This window comes from Tachyglossus aculeatus, chromosome 27 (assembly GCF_015852505.1).
Source record: "Tachyglossus aculeatus isolate mTacAcu1 chromosome 27, mTacAcu1.pri, whole genome shotgun sequence".
Lineage (NCBI taxonomy): Eukaryota > Metazoa > Chordata > Mammalia > Monotremata > Tachyglossidae > Tachyglossus > Tachyglossus aculeatus.
Window position 1 is genome coordinate 2,609,364 of NC_052092.1, and position 24,032 is coordinate 2,633,395.

The 24,032-nt window shown below is 50.7% G+C and overlaps 1 protein-coding gene across 1 annotated transcript in view; it reads right to left on the reverse strand.

Moving 5' to 3' along the window:
• Positions 1-3,087: 3,087 nt before the first annotated feature.
• ARRDC1 (arrestin domain containing 1) overlaps positions 3,088-24,032 on the reverse strand; it is a 36,037-nt gene continuing 15,092 nt past the window's right edge. The window contains exons 2-8 of the mRNA XM_038767911.1: positions 17,304-17,414; positions 11,242-11,292; positions 9,241-9,395; positions 8,121-8,303; positions 7,056-7,232; positions 6,296-6,701; positions 3,088-4,647 (exon numbers count right to left, since the gene is read on the reverse strand). Of these exons, the coding sequence (XP_038623839.1) occupies positions 4,583-4,647; positions 6,296-6,701; positions 7,056-7,232; positions 8,121-8,303; positions 9,241-9,395; positions 11,242-11,292; positions 17,304-17,414 (1,148 nt within the window). The 3' untranslated portion in view covers positions 3,088-4,582. The remainder of the gene's footprint in view (positions 4,648-6,295; positions 6,702-7,055; positions 7,233-8,120; positions 8,304-9,240; positions 9,396-11,241; positions 11,293-17,303; positions 17,415-24,032) is intronic.

Consider the following 24,032-nt stretch of genomic DNA (forward strand, 5'->3'; position numbering starts at 1 on the left):
GATTAAAAGTAGTGAACAAATACCATTTTTGAAGAGGAGGTGGGGAGGGAGGGAGTGCAGTGAGAAAAATGCTTGGACAAAAAAAATAATAATTCAAACCAAATCAAGAAACCCTCAGCCCCCTGCTCTGGAAGGGGACCTCCCCACATCAATAGCATTTATTAAGCACTTACTTAATAAATTCACTTACTTAATTCACTTCTCTGGGCCTCAGTTCCCTCATCTGTGGTACTATGGTATTTGTTAAGCGCTTACTATGTGCCAAGCACTGTTCTAAGTGCTGGGGTAGATACAAGGTAATCTGGTTGTCCCACTTAGGGCTCACAACTTGAACCCCCATTTTACAAATGAGGTAACTGAGGCACAGAGAAGTTAAGCGGCTTGCCCAAGGTCACACAGCAGACAAGTGGCGGAGCCGGGATTAGAACCCACGTCCTCTGACTCCCAAGCCCGCTTTCCGTCCACTAAGTCCCATGTGGGACTATGCCCAACCCGATTACCTCGTATTTACCCCAACACTTAAGCACACCGTCCGGTACATAGTAAGCGCTTAACAAATACCATTTTTAAAAACAGGACTAGAAAACCAGAACTTTATTTACACCTAGAATCTTCAGGTTGATTGTTCCATTTGGTGATTGAGGCTCAGAGCCGGAGCGGGGCGGTGGCCATTAAAAACCGTTTCGTAGGATAATAAATAGTGCCAGAATCAGAAGTCGTAGAGACGGTGAGGCGCGATACAAAAACAAAGCTGTGACTCGAAGAACCGAATCTGAAACCGGTGTACAAAATTCATAGCGGGGGGCTGGAGGTGGCTAGCGTCCATGGCTCCTCCGTCCCTGGGATAGAGCGATGTTATCCTGCTCTCCTCCCTTCTCTGGGGCTGTCTGCCCCGGCCCCATGGATGCATGGGGTAGAGAGAAGACGACGAGGAGGAGAAGGAGAGGGAAGAGGACAAGGGGAGGAGGAGAAGAGAAGAAAGTGGATGAGGAAAAGATGTGGAGGAAAAGAAGCGAAAGAGGATGAGACAGAGGAAGATGAAAGACAAGTAGAGGAGGCGGTGGAAGAGGGAGAGGAGGAAGAAGACGGTAACTCATAGGTCACTGAGGTTTTAAAAAAAATTCCTTCATTCTCTAGTTTAAAAAAATACAAATCCCGGATGGAGGTGTAGTCCTCCGAGAGATGGAAGCCCTCTGGACAGAAGGGAAACAGATGGGGTGGTAATCCCAGCTTTAAGAGGGTGCGCATTTGTGGGTGGGCGGCAGGGTCAGGGAGGGGAAAGCGGGAAGGTGAAGTCAGTTGGGCACGGGTGGTCCCTTCCAAAGCTGGGGAAACACGGGCAGTCGGAGGGAGAACGTCATCAATAAACAAGGACGGGGGGCAGAGGCCATATTAAGGAGGGCAGAGTCAGCAGCAGCAATCAAATGCCCTTGGATATAGTGTGTGTGTGTGTGAGAGAGAGAGAGAGAGAGAGATGCCAGCCAGTCACAGGATGCCCGGGCATGGTGGAAAACCCAGTAGGCCTGCTCTCCTTCCACCCCGCAAACCTCACATGGAACACCAAACCCAGACCCTCAGCCAGAGAAGAGAAAAAGATGCAAGACCCCATTACCCGACTCTGACTGCACCCCTTGGGGGAAAGGACATTTTTAAAGCAGGCCTGTTATTACCTACCGGGCATAAACAAATACTAGCAGAAGCCCACCCTCCTCTTTGTGTCTCACCCTAGAATGGTGAGCATTCAGTTTTGGGGTCAGAGGTCCGGCAGCTGCCTGAGGATGCCCCAGACCCAGAACAAAATCTAAGAAAAGATGGACAGGCTGCAACTCAAACCCTAAGTCAAACCACGCTTATTTCTGTCACGAACGAGCAGAGATTGCAAACTCCTTGAGACCCAGGGGAGGAGGGCTTGAGAATATTTTCAGCGCTTAGGGGAGGATTATTTATTAGCGTGGGAAATGGGAGGAAAGAGAGGAAGGTAGGAATGTATGAAGAGGCCTAAGTGGCAATGGGAAAAAATCATTCCTAGACATCTCTCTGGCCCCGCGCCAGAGTTTGAAGCTCACCTCAGAGCAGGGCCCGAACCGCCCGGAAAGGAGGCAATAGCAGAGAAAGAAAACAGCAAACACAAAGTAACAACCAAGGCAGGGAGCGCTCCATTATCGGCAGATTCTCTCCTGATCCAGGGCTTCCACACGGCAACCTCACATGGAGCCTGGACTGATCCGGGGGCTCGGGCAGGCAAGAGGATGGATCAGAGAGGGTTTCGGCTTGGCTGCAGAGAGAAGCCAGGATGTGGAAGAGAAAGAACTCAGGGCAATGAAAGAAGAGGTTCCCCCTCTCACTGGATTCCAGTCTGAGGGGACAAGAGGGAACTGGGGTTTGCCAAGCAGTAGGGGGAAGGATCTGTTATTGAGAAGGTGGGGCTGAAGGAGAGGATCTCACTCCCTGACTCCACAGGGAGGACGACAGCCCCCTTTTCTTAAAACCCACAGGGCCTTGTTGTTCTCCCAGCCACCCGCTAGATCGAGAAAACAGAGAGACTCAAAGAGTCATGTTTTTCAGCAAAGAGCTCCCCTTCCCCTCCCCTCTCTGAGGAGACGCTGATGGGAAGTGAAACCCCAGAACTCGCCAACCCCACAACTCCAATGCCTCGGGATGCCCATCTGCCATCCGCTTCCCGGGACTGCCCGGACCCCTCCGGACGAGGGCTGTCTGATCTCTCACTAGCCTGTGGTTTAGAGGCTGCAAACGCGACAAGGGCTTCTGGGAGGAGCCATGGTTCTCTTCTCAGTCCAAGGCTGGGCTCAGCCCCCCGCCAGGATCAACACCTCAGGCCCGTCCGAGGATCCCCCAGATCCTTTCCCCTGGGGGTGTACGGTACCCTGAGAGAGCAGGGAAAGCCAGAAATATTCCATCACCACTGAGGGGAGGAAGAGCGCCGACAACGGTTCCAAGGAGCAGGGCAAAGAAGCCTGGAGCAGATTTGGCGGGGGAAATCTTGCCGATCGTCCCAAGCCTGGGCAATTCCTTTGCCTGGCCAAACGGCCTCGAGAAGGGGGAGGAGGCGGGGGGGGGGGGGGGAGGAGCAGCTGGTTTTTACCCTGTGACCCCTGCAGAGCTGACCCTGTGGGAGGGAACCCCCAGCAAGTGGGGGTGTGTGTATATAGGTGGGAGTTGGAAAGGGCCACAGGCCTAGACAAGGCCAGGTTTGGGCCAAGGAAAAAGAACAGATATATGGATATGTGAGTATGTTTGTGAGAGTATGTTAGTTTATATGTGTGTTTTCATATATGTATGTGTGTGTGTGTGTGTGTGTGTGTGTGTGTGTGTGTTTGGGAGTGAGCATTCGTCACAAAGGAGGGGTGCAGTAGACATAAGTGCAAGAACAGCAAGGGGCCGTCCCAGGGTGGATGCCCCTGCCCCCCAGTCTGACTCACCTCAGCATCCTTCAGCCCACCACTTCTACCCTCCTTACCCACCGGCCCCATCCCTGAGCCCTCCTTCCCACCCCCTCCCTTGCCCAGGGGGCAATCGGGAGGAAGCAGGAAAAGAAAACTGACCCATAGATTCCTTCATCCAACACTGTCAAGTGCCCAGGGAGAGAGAGAGGAGGGGGTGGAGAGGGATGGATTGGGTGGGGGGCAGCAGAGGGAGGCTCCAGACAGAAACCCTTCTGGCATTCATCTCTGCCTTTCCCCTGAGGGGTCAGAGATCCGGGGTTGGGACCCGAAAAACCAGGCAGAAGCACCGGGATTGTGGGGGGAACCGAGGGGAGACGGGGAGGGAGGGCTGAGAATCCAGAGAACAGTCTTCGGGCGAGAGGAGAGGTAGAGCCACAGATACCCCAGGATGGGCAGGCGAGAGAGGCCGGAGCAGGCGGCAAGCCAGGAGCATCGAGAGGTGGGAGAAACTGACCAGGCAGCCCAGGGCTCCTGGCCACAGGCGACTCCCCGGAGCAAGGGCTTCTGAGAGGAGCCACAGTTCTCCTCTCAGCCCGAGGCTGGGCTCCGTCCCCACCGGGATCAACACCTCGGCCCCCCAGAATCCCTTCCCCAGGGGCAGTATGGCACCCAGAAAGGATCTCGGGCCAAGTCGGGGGGCCAGGTGGGGATCCCGGGATGAGGGCGGCTAACCCAGTGCCCAGCCCCAGGGGAATCTCCCTGCTAGTGGGTAGGCAGCAGTGCGGGCCAGGGGCACCATTAAAGCTTCCACAAAAGTAAGGGGGAGGAGCTCCCATCCCCAGCCCAGGGAGGGACCACCACCTCTAGCAGAGAGACTAATTCAGTAGCATTTCAGATAAGGCATCGTGGGCGCTTCGAGAGAAAGCGACAGATCAAGTGTCGGACGTCAGCACAGGTTCCGGGCAGGAAGTTGAGGCAGCCGCCCGCGACCTAGGCCGGGGAGAAGGAAAGGGGCCGGAGGTCCCCGCTCCGGCCTCTCTTCTCCCCTCCCTCCCTCTTCTCCTCCCTCACAGCCAGCCCAGGGGGCCAAAATCCTCTGAGAAGCACGGGGGGGCTGGCGGGAGGGGGGCCGCCGAAAGGCTGGGTGAGGAGCGGGGGTCGTCCATCCGGGGCTGGCGCTAGATTCCGTTGCTCAGGTTTGAATGGGCACTGCTGCAGCTCTGCTCGTAAGACGGCGGCGCTTCTGAAAGGGAGAAGCCACAGGGCACAAGTGACTCTCACAGTCTGCTTTGGTGGCTCCTCCTCTCCTCCCACAACACTAATCCCAGCCCCTAAACCTAAACCTAGGGGCCGTGGCCGCCTCTTTTTATTTTTATAGCATTTATTAAGCACTTACTGTGTGCCAGGCACACGGGGGTAGATGAGGGCTGATCGGGTTGGACACAGTCCATGTGCCACAGGGGGGCTCACACCCTTAATCCCCATTTCACAGATGAGGGAACTGAGGCCCAGAAAAGTGAAATGACTTGCCCGAACTTCCCATCTCTTGACTGACCATTTTGACGCTAGTGATGCCTGTCTACTTGTTTTGTTTTGTTGTCTGTCTCCCTGTTCTAGACTGTGAGCCTGTTGTTGGGTAGGGATTGTCTCTGTTGCTGAATTGTACTTTCCAAGCACCTAGTACAGTGCTCTGCACACAGTAAGTGCTCAATAAATACGACTGAATACATGAAAATGCCTGAGGGCACACAGCAGACAGGCAGCAGAGCCGGTCCTTCTGACTTCCATTCATCCATTCATTCAATCGTATTTATTGAGCGCTTAGTGTGTGCAGAGCACTGTACTAAGCACTTGGGAAGTACAAGTTGGCAACATATAGAGATGGTCCCTACCCAACAGTGGGCTCACAGTCCATGCCCGTGCTCTCTCCACTAGGCCACACTGCTTCTCAACTAGGAAGAGCCTGGGTGGTGAGCCTCCCACCAAGGATGACTGGATTGAGGGCACGGCATGGAGTAGGTGTCCTGGGCAAGTCCTTCCTTTTTTTTAATGGTACTTAAGTGCTTACTATGTGCCAGGCACTGTACTAAATGCCGGCACAGGTAAAAGCCACAGTCCATGTCCCACATGGGGCTCAAAGTCTTAATCCCCATTTGACAGATGAGGAGACCGAGGCCCAATGAAGTGACTTGGCTAAGGTCATACAGCAGACCAGTGGAGGGGACGGGATTAGAACCCAGGCCACACTGCTTCTCGTGCTGATGCTAGCGGGGGCATCTGTCCCTCTGCCAGCCCCTCCCCAGGCAGAGGCACTTGGCAGAGCGGCGGGGGGCTCGGGGGGTGGACGAGACGACTAGAAGGCGCCACCATAAGCCTGCGGAGGCGTCTCCCCACCGGGCCGCTCCAGCCCCCGCCTTCCCTCACCTCTTCATGGGGGTGGGGGTCAGCGAGAAGCCCCAAAGGTACTCCCAAAGTGCTTAATTAGGGACTGAAAGGCTTCAACTACGAGTGTAAGCTCGTTGTGGGCAGGGAACGTGTCTGTTTATTGTTCCGTTGTCCTCTCCCAAGTGCTTAGTACAGTGCTGTGCACACAGTAAGCGCTCAAATACAACTGACTTAAGGTCTCCTTCAGAGAAGCACACAGTGTGACTCTAAGCACCCCCGTCCCCCTTCCCCCACCTCACAATCCGTACATATCCGTACTTTGTTCATTTAATCTATTTTTTTATATTAGTGTCTGTCTCCCCCCTCTAGACTGCGAGCCCGTTGTGGGCGGGAATGAGTCCGTTGTTCTACCGTACTCTCCCAAGCGCCTAATACAGTGCTTTGCACAAAGTAAGCGCTCGATTAATCCCATCGAATGAACTGAACGAAAGACCGCGCCAGCTCACCGTACGGGTAACCCCACGTGCTGTACTCGGGGGGCAGGATGAGGGAGCCGGACGTGGGCACCGGCACCACCGTCCCCTCGGCGAAGTACGGCACCGTGGCCCCGGTGGACAGGCAGAGGGGCGGGCGGCCGGGGGAGCCGCCGGGCTCGGGGTCCAGCCGGGGGTCCGGGGAGCTCGGGCCGGGCGCGGGGCTGAGGGACGGTGGCGGCGGGCGCGGTGGAGCCTGCTGCTGGGAGTGGCTCTTGGTGGAGAGGGAGATGCTGTCCATGGCATCCTCGTCCTCGGGCGGCGCCGAGGGCAGGACGGGGGGCAGCGGCCGGGAGGGGCTCACGGGCACTCGGTTTACCGCTATGTTCCCGATGAAGAGGGGGAGGGAGACGGAGACCTCGGGAGCCTTCAGAGACACCTGGCGGAGGGAGGGGACAGAGGGGACAGAGACCTTTTAGACTGTAAGCCCACTGTTGGGTAGGGACTGTCTCTATATGTTGCCAATTTGTACTTCCCAAGCGCTTAGTACAGTGCTCTGCACATAGTAAGCGCTCAATAAATACGATTGATGATGATGATGATGACGGGAGCCCGGACCCCGGATTCCCTCAGCCCGGGACCGCTCGACGCCCTGTCCGGCCGCAGAATTCCCTCGTCCCAGGACTGCCCAACGCCCTGCCCGGCCCCGGGATTCCCTCAGGCAGGCATCATGGCCAGGGGCCACGTGTAGGAGTGTGGCGGGGAGGGAGGGAGTACCGGCCATCTGTCCTACCTGCAGGTAGTAGTCGATGTGAATGAGGTTGCAGCCCTGCAGGACAGACTGGGGGAGGGCGGGGACGAGGATCTGTTCCCTCCACTCGGCGTGCTTCCACGCCTTCACGGCTGCCCCTTCCACCTGCGCGATCGTCCGCAGGTCATAGATCCAGCGCTTCGACTTGTACGACACTTTCTGACGGGGGGGTGCGAGAGAGACAGAGACCCAGAGCGAGAGAGAGCGAGAGATGTCAAGGGCCTCCGGCAGCCTGCCCGGCCGAGGGAGCAAGGCCTGGAGAAGCAGCGGGCCCTAGCGGGATTCGGGAGACCTGGGTTCTGATCCCGGCTCCGTGACCTTGGGCCGGTCACTTAAATTCACTGGGCCTCAATTTCTTCATCTGTAAAATGGGGACTGAGACTGTGAGCCCCATGGGGGACAGGGACTGTGTCCAACCCGATTAGCTTGTATCTATCCCAGTGCTCAGAACAGTGCTTGGCACATTGTAAACGTTTAACAAATACTCTTATCATTATTACTGTTATCATTATTAAAATTAATATTATTATTATTATTCTATTTATTTATTTATTTTACTTGTACGTATCTATTCTATTTATTTTATTTTGTTAGTATGTTTGGTTTTGTTCTCTGTCTCCCCCTTTTAGACTGTGAGCCCACTGCTGGGTAGGGACTGTCTCTATATGTTACCAACTTGTACTTCCCAAGCGCTTAGTACAGTGCTCTGCACACAGTAAGCGCTCAATAAATACAATTGATTGATTGATTAAAATGGGGAGCGCTAAGTCCACCGGGATGGACTAAGCACTCAGTCCATCCCACTGACTGACCAGTCTCCCCTTCTAAGATATCAGCTCATGGTGGGCAGGGAACTTGTCTTCCAACTCTGTTCTATTATCCACTTCCAAGTGCTTAATACAATGCTGGACACACCGTAAACGCTCAATAAATATCATCGATTGAGGGGCCGTCTTGCCATCCTCGGGGAGCAGTCAGGCTGAGGAACCGTGCCTTGCTGCAGGGGTTGGGAGATGGTGAGGGGGGTGGGAGGGTGGGTGGTTTCACCTGCAGAAGGCTGGCCACCACCGACCCCGTGTCCTTCCCGGATTTGTTCTCGATGTCCGTCTGGAGATGGATGACCTGTCCCACGACGTAGCCCCTGAGGTCCGTGGTCACGCTGAGGTTGATACTCCCGCTCTTCACCAGCTTGTAGGAGAACTTTTTGGTCGTGGACACCGTGTTGGGGTTCTGGGGACCCACAGCGGGTGGGGAGACCCTCTTATTATATTTTTAAAAATTTTTTCATGGTATTTGTTAAGCGCTTACTATGTGCCGGGCACTGTACTAAGCACGGGGGAAGATACAAGATAACTAGGTTGGTCACAGTCGCTGTCCCACATAGGGCTCACAGTCTTAATCCCCATTTTATGGATGGAGAAGCAGCGTGGCCTAGTGGCTAGAGCCCGGGCTTGGGAGTCAGAAGGACCTGGGTTCTCATCCCAGCTCTGCCACTTGTCTGCTGGGTGACCTTGGACAAGTCACTTCACTTCTCTGGGCCTCACTTCCCTCATCTGGAAAATGGAGATTAAGACTGTGAGCCCTATATGGGGCAGGGACTGCGTCCAACCTGTTTATCTTGTATCTCCCCAGTGTTTAGGACGGTGCCTGGTACACAGTAAGCACTTAACAAACACCACAATTATTCATTCATTCATTCAATCATATTAATCGAGTGCTTACTGTGGGCAGAGCACTGAACTAAGCGCTTGGGAGAGTACAAGACAACAATAAACAGACACATTCCTTGCCCACAGTAAGCTTACGGTTTATCATTACTATTATAAGATGAGGTAACTTGGGCACAAAGAAGTGAAGGGACTTCCCCAAGGTCACGGGGTGACTTCCACAGCAGATACGTGGCAGAGCCAGGATTAGAACCCAGGTCTTTCTGACTCTGAGGCCCACGTTCTATCCATTATCCAGCGCTAAGTACAGTGCCTGGCATATAGTAAGTGCTTAACAAATACCATTATTATTATTATTATTATTATTATTATTATTATTATTATTATTATTATTATGCCACACTGCTCTTCTAGGAAGAGAGTTCTAGACTCCTCCTTTCCCCTAAAATGATTGAGGCCAATCCTCTTCCCTCCCAGATCCACCCCCCCAACCCCCTCACCTCGATATCGGGGATGTCATTGAGGTTGAGGGGACAGAGGATATAGAAGACCTTGTTGCATTTGTAATCTTTGGAGAAGCGCGGGGTGTCTATCACAGCCCGCACCTGGTGGACGACCTTCCCGAACGGACCTTCAAATGACGTCGGCGCCGTGGCTGGAGGAAGGAAGGGGAGGGACACCCCAAACTCGCACCTCGGGTTGGGAGGGCCGGAGGCCAACCCTCTGTCAGACAACCCATCAACGATATTTATCGTGCGCTTACTACGTGCAGAGTACTGGACCAAGCGCTCCCGTACTCTGCACGCAACAAGCACTCAGGAGAGGACAGGATCAGTCAACGGTATTTATCGAGCGCTTACTATGCGCAGAACACTGTTCTAAGGGCTTGGGAGAGCATGATACAACCGAATTAGATATGTTCCCCGCCCACAGTGAACTTACAACGGAGTATTCTAAGCACCCTCTCCATGTGCTCTAAGTCTCCTCCCTCTGATCCCCCCCCACACCCCTGCCCTCATCACACTTATTTATTCATATTTATTCATATTTATTCTTCCAGACTGTGACCCCACTGTTGGGTAGGGACGGTCTCTATATGTTGCCAACTTGTACTTCCCAAGCGCTTAGTACAGTGCTCTGCACACAGTAAGCACTCGATAAATACGATTGATTGATTCATATTAATGTCTGACTCCCCCTCTAGATTGTAAGCTCGTTATTGGTAGTGAACGTATTTGCACATGCTGATATACTGGACTATACAGGAAGGGTTCAATAAATACTACTGATTGATTTGTAGAGTTGGTAGACAGGATCCCTGTCTTTGAGGAGCTTACGGTCTCCCCCTTTTTATTTTTAGATTGTGAGCCCCCCCAAGAGATTCATATGATTTATTCAATGCAGGTTGATCCATCCTTGGGAACACTTGGGACATGGGAACCCCTCAGTCTGAACCTGGCTTCGTTTTCACCCTTGAAAAACATACACTCACCCACACACTCACTACTTTACTTGCTTTGTGCTGGAAGCAAATCATCATCATCATCAATCGTATTTATTAAGTGCTTACTGTGTGCAGAGCACTGTACTAAGCGCTTGGGAAGTACAAAATTGGCAACATATAGAGACAGTCCCTACCCAACAGTGGGCTCACTCCACAGATGTTCCCACAAAGCGACACTGGAATCTTCCCCCCACCCCCCCCTTTTTTTTTTTACAGTGTTTGTTAAACATTTACTATGTGCCAGGCAGGGGTTAGATATAGTGTATATATATATATATATATATATATATATATATATATATATATATATATATGTTTGTACATATTTATTACTCTATTTATTTATTTAATTTACTTGTACATATTCTATTTATTTTATTTTGTTAATATATTTTGTTTTGTTGTCTGTCTCCCCCTTCTAGACGGTGAGCCCGCTGTTGGGTAGGGATTGTCTCTATATGTTGCCAATTTGTACTTCCCAAACGCTTAGTACAGTGCTCTGCACACAGTAAGCGCTCAATAAATACGATCGAATGAATGAATGAATGAATATATTGAGCGCTTAATGTATGCCAGGCACTGTACTAAGCGCTGGGGTGGATACAAGCAAATCAGGTTGGACACAATCCCCGTCCCACATGGAGCTCGCAGTCTCCATCCCCATTTTCCAGATGAGGTATCTGAGGCCCAGAGAAGTGGAGTGACTTGCCCGAGGTCGCACAGAAAACAAGTGGTGGAGGCGGGATTAGAACCCTTGACCTTCTGACTCGCAGGCATGTGCTCTAGCCACTATACCATGCTGCTTCTCTAAATTCATTCATTCATTCAATCGTATTTATTGAGCGCTTACTGTGTGCAGAGCACTGTACTAAGTTCTTCTCGGACCTCAAGAACATGTGGTTTCCTCCCTTTATCACCCCAACTCCCTTGGCGGGGGCTGGGGAAGAGGGGCGAGAAAGTGGGGGGGCGGGGGTCCCCACAGCACCTTGGTTCTTACCTGGCAGCAGGAACTGGAAGGGAAAGGTGTGTTCCCCAGCCGACAGTGTCCCTGCAAACACAAAGGGACACACACGTACATTTTTGTTTTTGTGGTATTTGTTAAGCGCTTAATAATAACAACAGCTGTGGTATTTGTTAAGCACTTATTATGTACCTAACACTGTACTAAGTGCTGGGGTGAATACAAGCAAATCAGGTTGGACAGGGACGGTCCCTGTTCCCCGTGGGGCTCACAGTCTCAATCCCCGTTTTTCAGATGAGGTAACTGAGGCCCAGAGAAGTGAAGTGACTTTCTCAAGGTCACCCAGCAGACGCATGGCAGAGCTGGGATCAGAACTCATGGCCTTCTGATGCCCAGGCCTGTGGTCTATCCACTACTCCATGCTAGGTGCCAGGCACTGAACTAGGCTCTGGGGTAGTGCTTAGAACAGTGCTTGGCACATAGTAAGCGCTTAACAACTGCCATTATTATTATTATACAAGTTAAGCAGGTTGGACACAGTCCCTGTCCCACATAATAATAATAATAATAGTGGTATTTGTTAAGCGCTTACTATGTGCCAAGCACTGTTCTAAGCACTGGGGGGGATACAAGGTGATCAAGGTTGTCCCACCTGGGGCTCACAGTCTTAGTCCCCATTTTACAGATGAGGGAACTGAGGCCCAGAGAAGTTAAGTAATAATGATAGCATTTATTAAGCGCTTACTATGTGCAAGGCACAAAGTGACTTGCCCAAGGTCACACAGCTGACAAGTGGCGGAGCCGGGATTTGAACCCATGACCTCTGACTTCCAAGCCCGTGCTCTTTCCACTGGGCCACACTGCTCCTGTACATATCTTTAAATTATATATAATTTTTTTAAAAAAAAGTGCTGTGGGGCAAGGGGCACAATTTCGTCTCTCTACCTACTAACCCCTTACATCAACAGAGCGCTGAGTACATAGGGAGTGCTTAACAAATACCACGGTGATGATTGTTGGAAGCAGAAGCCAGACTGCTTCTGTATATATCTTTAAATTATATATACTTTTTTAAAAAAAAGTGCTGTGGGGCAAGGGGCACAATTTTGTCTCTCTACCTACTAACCCCTTACATCAACAGAGCGCTGAGTACATAGCGAGTGCTTAACAAATACCACGGTGATGATTGTCGGCAGCAGAAGCCAGAATGCTCCTGTACATATCTTTAAATTATATATACTTTTTTAAAAAAAAGTGCTGTGGGGCAAGGGGCACAATTTTGTCTCTCTACCTACTAACCCCTTACATCAACAGAGCGCTGAGTACATAGCGAGTGCTTAACAAATACCACGGTGATGATTGTCGGCAGCAGAAGCCAGAATGCTCCTGTACATATCTTTAAATTATATATACTTTTTTAAAAAAAAGTGCTGTGGGGCAAGGGGCACAATTTTGTCTCTCTACCTACTAACCCCTTACATCAACAGAGCGCTGAGTACATAGCGAGTGCTTAACAAATACCACGGTGATGACTGTCGGCAGCAGAAGCCAGACTGCTCCTGTATATATCTTTAAATTATATATACTTTTTTAAAAAAAAGTGCTGTGGGGCAAGGGGCACAATTTCGTCTCTCTACCTACATCAACAGAGCGCTGAGTACATAGCGAGTGCTTCATAAATACCACGGTGATGACTGTTGGAAGCAGAAGCCAGACTGCTTCTGTATATATCTTTAAATTATATATACTTTTTTAAAAAAAAGTGCTGTGGGGCAAGGGGCACAATTTTGTCTCTCTACCTACTAACCCCTTACATCAACAGAGCGCTGAGTACATAGCGAGTGCTTAACAAATACCACGGTGATGACTGTCGGCAGCAGAAGCCAGACCACTTCGCCTCAGCTTCTTGTTGCCCATTTCCAAAGCCCTGCGCCAAAAGCCACCCTGCCAGACCTCGCTAGTTCCCACAGGCTCCGGACGCGCGATCGTGGTCTCAAGCTAACATTTGGGGCTGCAAATTTAGAAACTGAGCATTCTGTACGTTTAGAAGATTCCTCAAATAGCCCCGGGTTCTTATTTTTAACCTCCCGAGGCGGTTTCGGGAGAGCCAGGAGGGGCTGTGTTCCACGAGGATGCTCGTGGGAGATCTTGGGGTGCCGGGAGGAGGGGGTGGGCCGAAAGCTGGAAGGCAGCCCGGAGGCAGCGGGTGGTCCACTCTGGTTACCAGCCAGCCAGAGCCCGATCGGCGAGCGGAAGAATGCGGCCAATCAGTTGGGGGTATCTACTGAGCGCTTCTTGTGTGTGGAGCACTTGGGACAGTAATAATAATAATAATGATGGCATTTATTAAGCGCTTACTATGCGCAAAGCACTGTTCCAAGTGCTGGGGAGGTTACAAGGTAATCAAGAGGTCCCACTGGGGGCTCACGGTCTTCATCCCCATTTTCCAGATGAGGTAACTGAGGCCCAGAGAAGTGACCTGTCCAAAGTCACACAGCTGACAACTGGTGGAGCCGGGATTTGACTCCAAAGCCTGTGCTCTTTCCACTGAGCCACGCTGCTACCGAGCACTTAGTACACATAGTAAATGCTCAATAAATATGACTGATTATTTGACTGAGTGCTTATTTGGTGCAAAGCATTGCACTAAGTGTTTGGGAGCACTTTCTATCAGGCCATACTGCCTCTCAGCAAGAGCCAGAAGATCGGGGGCCTGGGTTGGAATCCCGGTTTCATCAACAGCCTGCTGGGTGACCATGGACAAATCACCCATCTGTGCCTCAGTTTCCCCACACGTAAAATAGGGATTAAATACCTCTTTTCCCTCCCCACCTGAGCCCCACGTGGGACACGGACTGTGTCCAACCTGACTGTCTTTCATCTTCCCCAGTTCTTGGCTCAGAGAAGCAGCGTGGCCTAGTAGAAAGAGCCCAGGCTTGGGAATCAGAGAACCTGGGTTCTAATCCCAGCTCTGCCAATTGCCTGGTGGCTGACCTTGGGCAAGTCGCTTCACTTCTTAGGGTCTCAGTTTCCTCACCTGTAAAATGGGCATTTCCAATGTCCTTCCTCTTACTTAGGCTGTGACCTCCATGTGGGACAAGGGACTATGTAAAAAAACGGGGATTAAGACTGTGAGCACCCCCGGGACAACCTCCCCCAGTGCTTAGAACAGTGCTTTGCACATAGTAGGTGCTTAACAAATGCCATCATTATTATTATTATTATTACTTTAAAAATACCATTATTATTATTATTATTAAGTCCAATATGATTAACTAATATCAACTCCAGCACTTAGAACAGTGCTTGACACATAGCAAGCACTTTCCAAATGCCACAGTTATTATTACTACTACTATTATTAGAAATGGGGAACCAGAAAAACTGAAAGAAGTGATTTTTGGAAAATCTAGACTGTAAACTCGTTGTGGATCGGGAACGTGTCCCGAGCCCCGAGCTCTGAACGTAGTAAGCGCTCAATAAATACCACTGATGATGACGATCCCCTCCCTCCTATCTTCTTAATTAGTCTCCCCTCTTCAAAAGTCTTACTGAAGGCCCATCTCCTCCAAGATACCTTCCCTGACTAAGCTCGCTTTTCCTCTTCCACTCCCTTTCCGCATCACCCTGACTTGCTCCCTTTATTGATCCCACCCCCTCCCAGCCCCACAGCACTTAAGTCCTTAGCCGTAATTTATTTATTTATACTCGTTTATTCATTTATACTCTCCCACTCTAGACTGTGGCTCACTGTGGGCGGGGGAATGCATCTGTTATCTTGTTATAGTGTACTCCGAAGCGTTTAGTACATACAGTGCCCTGCACACAGTAATCGCCCGATAAATCCGATCGACTGACCGATGCTAACTCTTGGCTGGAAGGCAACTGGTGATTCATTCTCCGGCTCTGCAAGGCACCTGTCCGGTGTCACCAGCCCCTCCCACAAAGACACACACACACACACACAAACCCCAAACTGGGTAGAGAGCACTGCTTCCTGATTGTATGAGAGCCACAGGCACTAGTCACTAGCCGTGGCCCGGGGCCAAAGGGCAGAACCGAGAAAACAGGTTTCACGTGCGGGCATAGCGTGCATAGCGTCCCGGAGTCGTGAGGTTCCTGGAGGAACCCCTCTAGACTGTAAGCTCGTTGTGGGCAGGGAATGGATCAGTTTATTGTTGCACGGTCCTCTCCCAAGCACTCAGAACAGTGCTCTGCAAACAGAAAGCGCTTAATAAATACGATTGAACCCTGCTGAGTAAGACTCACACCGAGCGAGCGACCAGCAGACTTCCTCGGGACAAATTCAGCCAGTCCCTACCTACTCCTCGGCCCTGGGCTGGTGCCCCAACGGGCGATAAGAACTGTGGTATTTATTAAGCCTTAACTACGGGACAAGCGCTGTACTAAGCACTGGGGAACACACAGTTCAAAGCAGTCACAGCCTCTGTCTCACGTCAAGGTTTTACAGCCTAAGGGTAGGGGAGGAGGGCAGGTATTTCAGCCCCATTTTACAAATGAGGAAATCGAGGAACAGTCCCTACCTACTCCTCGGCCCTGGGCTGGTGCCCCAACAGGCGATAAGAACTGTGGTATTTATTAAGGCTTAACTATGGGACAAGCGCTGTACTAAGCACTGGGGAACATACAGTTCAAAGCAGTCACAGCCTAAGGGTAGGGGAAGAGGACAGGTATTTCAGCCCCATTTTACAAATGAGGAAATCGAGGAACAGTCCCTACCCACTCCTCGGCCCTGGGCTGGTGCCCCAACAGGCAATAAGAACTGTGGTATTTATTAAGCCTTAACTACGGGACAAGCGCTGTACTAAGCACTGGGGAACATACAGTTCAGAGCAGTCACAGCCTCTGTCTCACGTCAAGGTTTTACAGCCTAAGGGTAGGGGAGGAGGACAGGTATTTCAGCCCCGTTCTACAAATGAGGAAATCGAGGAACAGATGAGTCAAGTGACATGCCCAAGGTCACAGCAGGCAAGAGACGGAGCCAGGATTAGGAATCCAGGTTGCCTGACTCTCAAGCCACGGGCTACCCTCACCATACAAAGGAGGAGATTGAATCAGGGAAGTTACAAGTATTTTTCTTTTCTTTTCTTCCTCACCGTGGGCAGGGCATATGTCCATGTATTGTTGGGTGCTCTGCACACAGTAAGAGCTCAATAAATGCGATTGGCTGACTCAATGGTGGTCTAGTCAATCAATCAATCAATCGTATTTATTGAGCGCTTACTGTGTGCAGAGCACTGTACTAAGCGCTTGGGAAGTACAAGTTGGCAACATATAGAGTCCAGACACCACATTCAGTACATAGTTGCCCTTTAGAGGCCCCAGCTGTATGACACTGGGCAAGTCACTTCTCCGTGCCTCGACTTCTTCATCTGTAAAATGGGGACTCAGTGCCCATTCTCCCTTTGCACCCTTAGACCTTGAGTCCCGCCTGGGATACAGGTTGTATCTGATCATCTTCTACCTCTGGCCAGCGGAAAAGTGGCAGAGCCGGAATTAGAACCCTTCCTTCCTCTCCCCCTCGTCCCCCTCTCCATCCCCCCCATCTTACCTCATTCCCATCCCCACAGCACCTGTAAATATATATATATATGTTTGTACATATTTATTACTCTATTTATTTATTTATTTTACTTGTACATATCTATTCTGTTTATTTTATTTTGTTAATATGTCTCCCCCTTTTAGACTGTGAGCCCACTGTTGGGTAGGGACTGTCTCTACATGTTGCCAACTTGTACTTCCCAAGCGCTTAGTACAGTGCTCTGCACACAGTAAGCGCTCAATAAATACGATTGATGATGATGATGATGATGATGAGAAGCCAGGTCCTTCTGACGTCCAGGCCCGGGCTCTACCCACTAGACCACACTGTTTTCCCTTCCTCTTAGACTGGGAGCCCCACGTGGGGCAGGGGCTGTCCCCGACCTGACGCTCCCGCATCTACCTCGGTGCTCAGTACAGTGCTCGGCACATAGTTGGCGCTTAACAAAGAGCACAGTTATTTATGATAAACCTCAGCGGCCTGCTCCCAGCCTCCATCCCTCCCATCCGCTCCGGCCTCGGCGGGAGTTAACCTTTGTCGGCCAGGGACAGCGTGCTGTTGAAATACGGTTCTTCCACGGTCCAGGCGGTGTCGTTGATCTTGTTCGACACGCCACAGGAGCCCATGCAGGTCACCTTGATGGCTGCAAGACAGAGCTTTGGTCAGGAGAGGCTGAGGGAGGAAGGTTTCCCCTGCCCAACTTGGGGGGGACCGGGGGGAGGCTAGGGGGGCCAGAGACCTGGCTCCTCCCTGCCCTTTTCTCACTGGGGAGAGAGACCACTCCGTCTGGGATCTTGCCCTGTGTAAGTCACGTACCCTCTCTGGGCCTCGGTTTCCTCCTGGCTCTGCCACTTATCTGCAGTGTGACCTGAGGCAAATCACTTCGCTTCTCCGGGCCTCAGTTCCCTCATCTGTAAAATGGGGGTTAAGACTGGGAGCCCCCACGTGGGACAACCTGATCACCTTGTATCTCCCTCAGCACTTAGAATAGTGCTTGGCACACATAATAAGCTAGCTCTCTTCCTCCCTTCAAGGCCCTGCTGAGAGCACACCTCCTCCAGGAGGCCTTCCTTCCTCTCCCCCTCGTCCCCCTCTCCATCCCCCCATCTTACCTCCTTCCCTTCCCCACAGCACCTGTATATATGTATATATGTTTGTACATATTTTTTACTCTATTTATTTATTTATTTTATTTGTACATATCTATTCTATTTATTTTATTTTGTTAGTATGTTTGGTTTTGTTCTCTGTCTCCCCCTTTTAGACTGTGAGCCCACTGTTGGGTAGGGACTGTCTCTATATGTTGCCAATTTGTACTTCCCAAGCACTTAGTACAGTGCTCTGCACATAGTAAGCGCTCAGTAAATATGATTGATGATGATAATTAGCACTTAACAAATACTATCATTATTATTAAGTGCTTAGTACAGTGCTCTGCACACAGTAAGCGCTCAATACAATTGAATGAATGAGTGAACCTTATTTCCTTGTACCCATCCTGGGGCTCAGTACAGTGCCTGGGACATAGTAAGAGCTTAATAAATACCAGAATTATTATTATTACCTACTCTATCGGGCTCTCCCAGGAGCTTAGGCCAGGGTACCTAGGGTACAGAGAAGCAGCGTGGCTCAGTGGAAAGATCCCGGGCTTGGGAGTCAGAGGTCATGGGTTCTAATCCCAACTCCGCCGCTTGTCGGCTGTGTGACTTTGGCCAAGTCACTTTACTTCTCTGTGCCTCAGTTACGTCATCTGTCAAATGGGGATGAAGACTGTGAGCCCCCTGTGGGACAACCTGATCACCTTGTATCCTCCCCAGCGCTTAGAACAGTGCTTTCAACATAGTAAGCACTTAGCAAATGCCAACATTATTATTATTATTATTATTATTATTTTTATTATTATACAATAAACTCCAAGTTCCCTGAGGCAAGGATTGTGCCTGCCATCTCCATTGGAACTCCCCCAAGTGCTCAATCCAGTGCACAGTGACATCAAGTGACTTGTACAAGGTCACCTGGCAGGTAAGTGGCTGAGGCGGAATTGGAACCCAGGTCTCCTGAGGCTCAATCACGTGCGATTTCCATTCTGCCCTCCCCCAAGCACTTAGTCCAGTGCTCTGCACAAAGCAGGCGCTCAATAAATGCAATTGAATGGACGCAATCCCCAGCGCTTAGTGAGGGGCTTGGCACATAGTAAGCACCTAACAAATACCATAAGCAGCATGACTCAGTGGAAAGAGCCCGGGCTTGGGAGTCAGAGGTCATGGGTTCTAATCCCGGCTCTGCCACATCGGCTGTGGACTTTGGGCAAGTCACTTCACTTCTCTGGGCCTCAGTTACCTCATCTGGAAAATGGGGATTAAGACTGAGAGCCCCACGCAGGACAACCTGATCACCCTGTATCCCCCCCAGCGCTTAGAACAGTGCTTTACACATAGTAAGCACTTAACAAATACCATTATGATTAGCATTGAGCACTTGGTGTGCAGAATACCGTACTAAGCGCTTGGGAGGGTACGATGTAACAGGGCAGGCAGATACATTCCTTGCCAACAAGGAGCTTAGTACGCGCTTCACAGGTATCACTATTAGGTACTCCATCAGGCTGTTCTGCATTCCTCAGTCTCCCGGAGGAAACGCAAAGGAATATTCTTCCCTCTCCCTCTTTCCTGGCTTTCCAGATTCCGTGGTGGGGGGAACAGAAGCCCAGAAGCCCAGTTGCCCGTCACTCCACTTCACAGGTATCACTATTAGGTACTCCATCAGGCTGTTCTGCATTCCTCAGTCTCCCGGAGGAAACGCAAAGGAATATTCTTCCCTCTCCCTCTTTCCCGGCTTTCCAGATTCCGTGGTGAGGGGAACAGAAGCCCAGAAGCCCAGTTGCCCGTCACTCCACCCCAGGAGCCAAGGGCCACAGGCCTGACCTCCGACCCCAGTGTCTTTGAGCGCTCTCAGGATGGGGCAGGGTGTCTAGCTGGTCACCCCAACGCCCCACCTGCGGCCGGCTGGAAAGAAAGCGCCTCTCTCAGTCCGTCCCACCCGCGGTCTGGGGCCGAACTAGCTGCCAGGAGCCGAGGCTCTGGTTTCCTGGACCCCACAAAGAGGCCTTTATTCCCGAGACAAGTCCCCTCCTTTCCCAGACACGGGGGTGGGGAAGGAGAGAATCCCCCCACCCATTCATTCATTCGTACAGATTGAGCACCTGAGATGTGCACAGCACTGTAAGAAGCGCTTGGGAGAGGACAAGGCAACAATAAACAGACATATCCCCTGCCCACAATGAGCTTACAGTTTAGAGGCGGGGAGACAGACATGAACAGAAAGAAAGAAATGACAGATACGGACAGAAGTGCCGTGGGGCTGGGAGGGGGGAGGAACAAAGAGAGCAAGTCAGGGCCAGGCAGAACCCGCTGCTGGATCATTCATTCATTCAGTCGTATTTATTGAGTGCTTACTGTGTGCAAAGCACTGTACTGAGCGCGTGGGAGAGGACAATACAACCTGTGGCCTTTGCCCTCCTGCAGCTCAGGAGACTCAGACCCGACTGATTCTTTCCTCATCACCCCCCACGCACCCCATGCCTCCTACCATGAGCTGACACTTTCTTCAGGTGTGTGGAAAGGGAGTGAAAAAGGATGTTGGGGGGCAGGGTAAGCGTTTGGGGTGTGCAGTACAGTGCTCTGCACATAGTAAGCGCTCAATAAATACGATTGATGATGATGAAATACAGCTGGGGAGAGGAAAAGGGGCTAAGCAAGGGTGTGTATGTAGGTGGTGTGTGTGTATATCCAGCTGGGGAGAGGAAAAGGGGCTGAGAAAGGGTGTGTAGGGGTGTATGTGTGTGTTTGTGTGGAGTGTGCATATGCAGCTGGGGAGAGGAAAAGGGAATGACAAAGGGTGAGTGTGTGTGTGTGTGTGTGTGTGTTTGTGCTGCACATCCATCCAGCTGGTGGGGAGGGGAACCAGGGGTGAGAGGGTTTTTGATCCCTAAAACCACCCCAACATCTGCAAGTCCTCCCAATCCAGCTGGGAAGGGGGCCGGCAGAGAAGGAGCTCTGCCCAGTGCCCCAGATAGTATGTTTTTGTATGTTGTTTTTTTTAACGCGGACAACCCCGCTGACTTGTCCAACAGACCTTAGGTATCTGAGGAAAGATGGAGCTGCAGTAGCAGCTGCCATTTTTCCTGCCTCTATTAGACGTCCTTCCCCGTCACTGCCTCCTCCTCCCCTACTCTCCCATGGGCTCCAATGGGGGGATTCCCAGGCCACAGAGTTCACCTTCGGGGGGGTGTGGGGGAAGGAAGGAGAGAGACCATTTGAGACCCCTCCCCATCCTGCACTCCCAGGCTTCAGCCCGGCCCGTGCTCAACCAAAGAGTGACCTTGTTCGGACGGCTGGATTTGCCCAAACGGCCCAGGGCTGGTTTTCATTCATTCGATCGTATTTATTAAGCACTTAACTGTGTGCAGAGCGCTCTACTAAGCGCTTGGGAAAGTACAATACAAGTACAATACAATGCAATTACATCCTGCACTCCCAGGCTTCGGCCCGGCCCGTGCTCAACCAAAGAGTGACCTTGTTCAGACGGCTGGATTTGCCCAAACGGCCCAGGGCTGGTTTTCATTCATTTGATCGTATTTATTAAGCACTTAACTGTGTGCAGAGCACTCTACTAAGCGGTTGGGAAAGTACAATACAAGTACAATACAATGCAATTACATCCTGCACTCCCAGGCTTCGGCCCGGCCCGTGCTCACCCAAAGAGTGACCTTGTTCAGACGGCTGGATTTGCCCAAACGGCCCAGGGCTGGTTTTCATTCATTTGATCGTATTTATTAAGCACTTAACTGTGTGCAGAGCACTCTACTAAGCACTTGGGAAAGTACAATACAAGTACAATACAATGCATTTACAATAAACAGTGACAGTCCCTGCCCATAACAACCTCACAGTCTAGAGGGACTGGTTTCTACCAGGAGCATGGCTTAGTGGGTACAGCGGGAGGCTGGGAGTCAGAAAGTCCTGGGTTCTAATCCTGGCTCCGCCACATGTCTGCTGTGTGACCTTGGGCAATCAATCAATCAATCGTATTTATTGAGCACTTACTGTGTGCAGAGCACTGTACTAAGTGCTTGGGAAGTACAAGTTGGCAACATATAGAGACAGTCATCATCATCATCAATCGTATTTATTGAGCGCTTACTGTGTGCAGAGCACTGTACTAAGCGCTTGGGAAGTACAAGTTGGCAACATATACAGACAGTCCCTACCCAACAGTGGGCTCACAGTCTAAATTAGGCAAGGCACTTCACTTCCCTGGGCCTCAGTTACCTCATCAGTACCTAACCTCCCCAGCGCTTAGAACAGTGCTTTGCACATAGTAAGCGCTTAATAAATGCCATTATTATTATTATTATTATGGGGATCAAGAATGTGAGCCCCATGTGGGACAGGGACTGAGTCCAACCCAATTAGCTTATATCTACCCCAGTGCTTAGTACAGTGCCTGCCACATAGTACCACAATAGGCAATAATAATAATAGAGGTATTTATTAAGGGAAGCACTGTACTGAGCGCTGGGGTAGAGAGAAGATAAGCAGGTTGGACATTGTCCCTGCCCCACACGGGGCTCATATTCAAAGTAGGAGAGAAAACAGAAAACCCACTTCACAGATGAGGAAACTGAGGCCTAGACAACTGACCTCAATCAATCAATCAATCAATCAATCGTATTTATTGAGCGCTTACTATGTGCAGAGCACTGTACTAAGCGCTTGGGAAGTACAAATTGGCATCACATAGAGACAGTCCCTACCCAACAGTGGGCTCACAGTCTAAAAGGGGGAGACAGAGAACAGAACCAAACATACCAACAAAATAAAATAAGTAGGATAGAAATGTACAAGTAAAATAAATAAATAAATAAATAAATAGAGTAATAAATATGTACAACCATATATACATATATACAGGTGCTGTGGGGAAGGGAAGGAGGTAAGACGGGGGGATGGAGAGGGGGACGAGGGGAGAGGAAAGAAGGGGCTCAGTCTGGGAAGGCCTCCTGGAGGAGGTGAGCTCTCAGCAGGGCCTTGAAGGGAGGAAGAGAGCTAGCTTGGCGGATGGGCAGAGGGAGGGCATTCCAGGCCCGGGGGATGACGTGGGCCGGGGGTCGATGGCGGGACAGGCGAGAGCGAGGTACAGTGAGGAGATTAGTGGTGGAGGAGCGGAGGGTGCGGGCTGGGCAGTAGAAGGAGAGAAGGGAGGTGAGGTAGGAGGGGGCGAGGTGATGGACAGCCTTGAAGCCCAGGGTGAGGAGTTTCTGCTTGATGCGCAGATTGATCGGTAGCCATTGGAGGTTTTTGAGGAGGGGAGTAATATGTCCAGAGCGTTTCTGGACAAAGATAATCCGGGCAGCAGCATGAAGTATGGATTGAAGTGGAGAGAGACACGAGGATGGGAGATCAGAGAGAAGGCTGGTGCAGTAGTCCAGACGGGATAGGATAGGACCTCCTTCCCTTCCCCACAGCACCTGTATATATGTATATATGTTTGTACATATTTATTACCCTATTTATTTATTTATTTTACCTGTACATATCTATTCTATTTATTTTATTTTGTTAGTATGTTTGGTTTTGTTCTCTGTCTCCCCCTTTTAGACTGTGAGCCCACTGTTGGGTAGGGACTGTCTCTATATGTTGCCAATTTGTACTTCCCAAGCGCTTAGTACAGTGCTCTGCACATAGTAAGCGCTCAATAAATACGATTGATGATGACAACTGTCTCTATATGTTGCCAATTTGTACTTCCCAAGCGCTTAGTACAGTGCTCTGCACATAGTAAGCCCTCAATAAATACGATTGATGATGATGATGATGACGACTGTCTCTATATGTTGCCAATTTGTACTTCCCAAGCGCTTAGTACAGTGCTCTGCACATAGTAAGCGCTCAATAAATACGATTGATGATGATGATGATGAGGCCTAGACAACTGATACGATTTGCCTAGCGTCACCCAGCAGAGAAGCGGTGGAGCCGGGATTAGAACCCAGGCCCAACGACTCCAGGCCCATCTTCTTTCCACTAGGCCACTTTCTCGCAGATACTTGCAAATACTTTATCAGAGCAACTGAGAACGGGAGGAAAACCTGAAAAAGGGGGGAAAGAGAGGGAAAATGTGCCCTCCTCTGGCTCCCAAAGCAGTAAATATCCGGCAGATAAAGAGCACAGATAAGGAGACACAGGAAAGTCCCCACCCA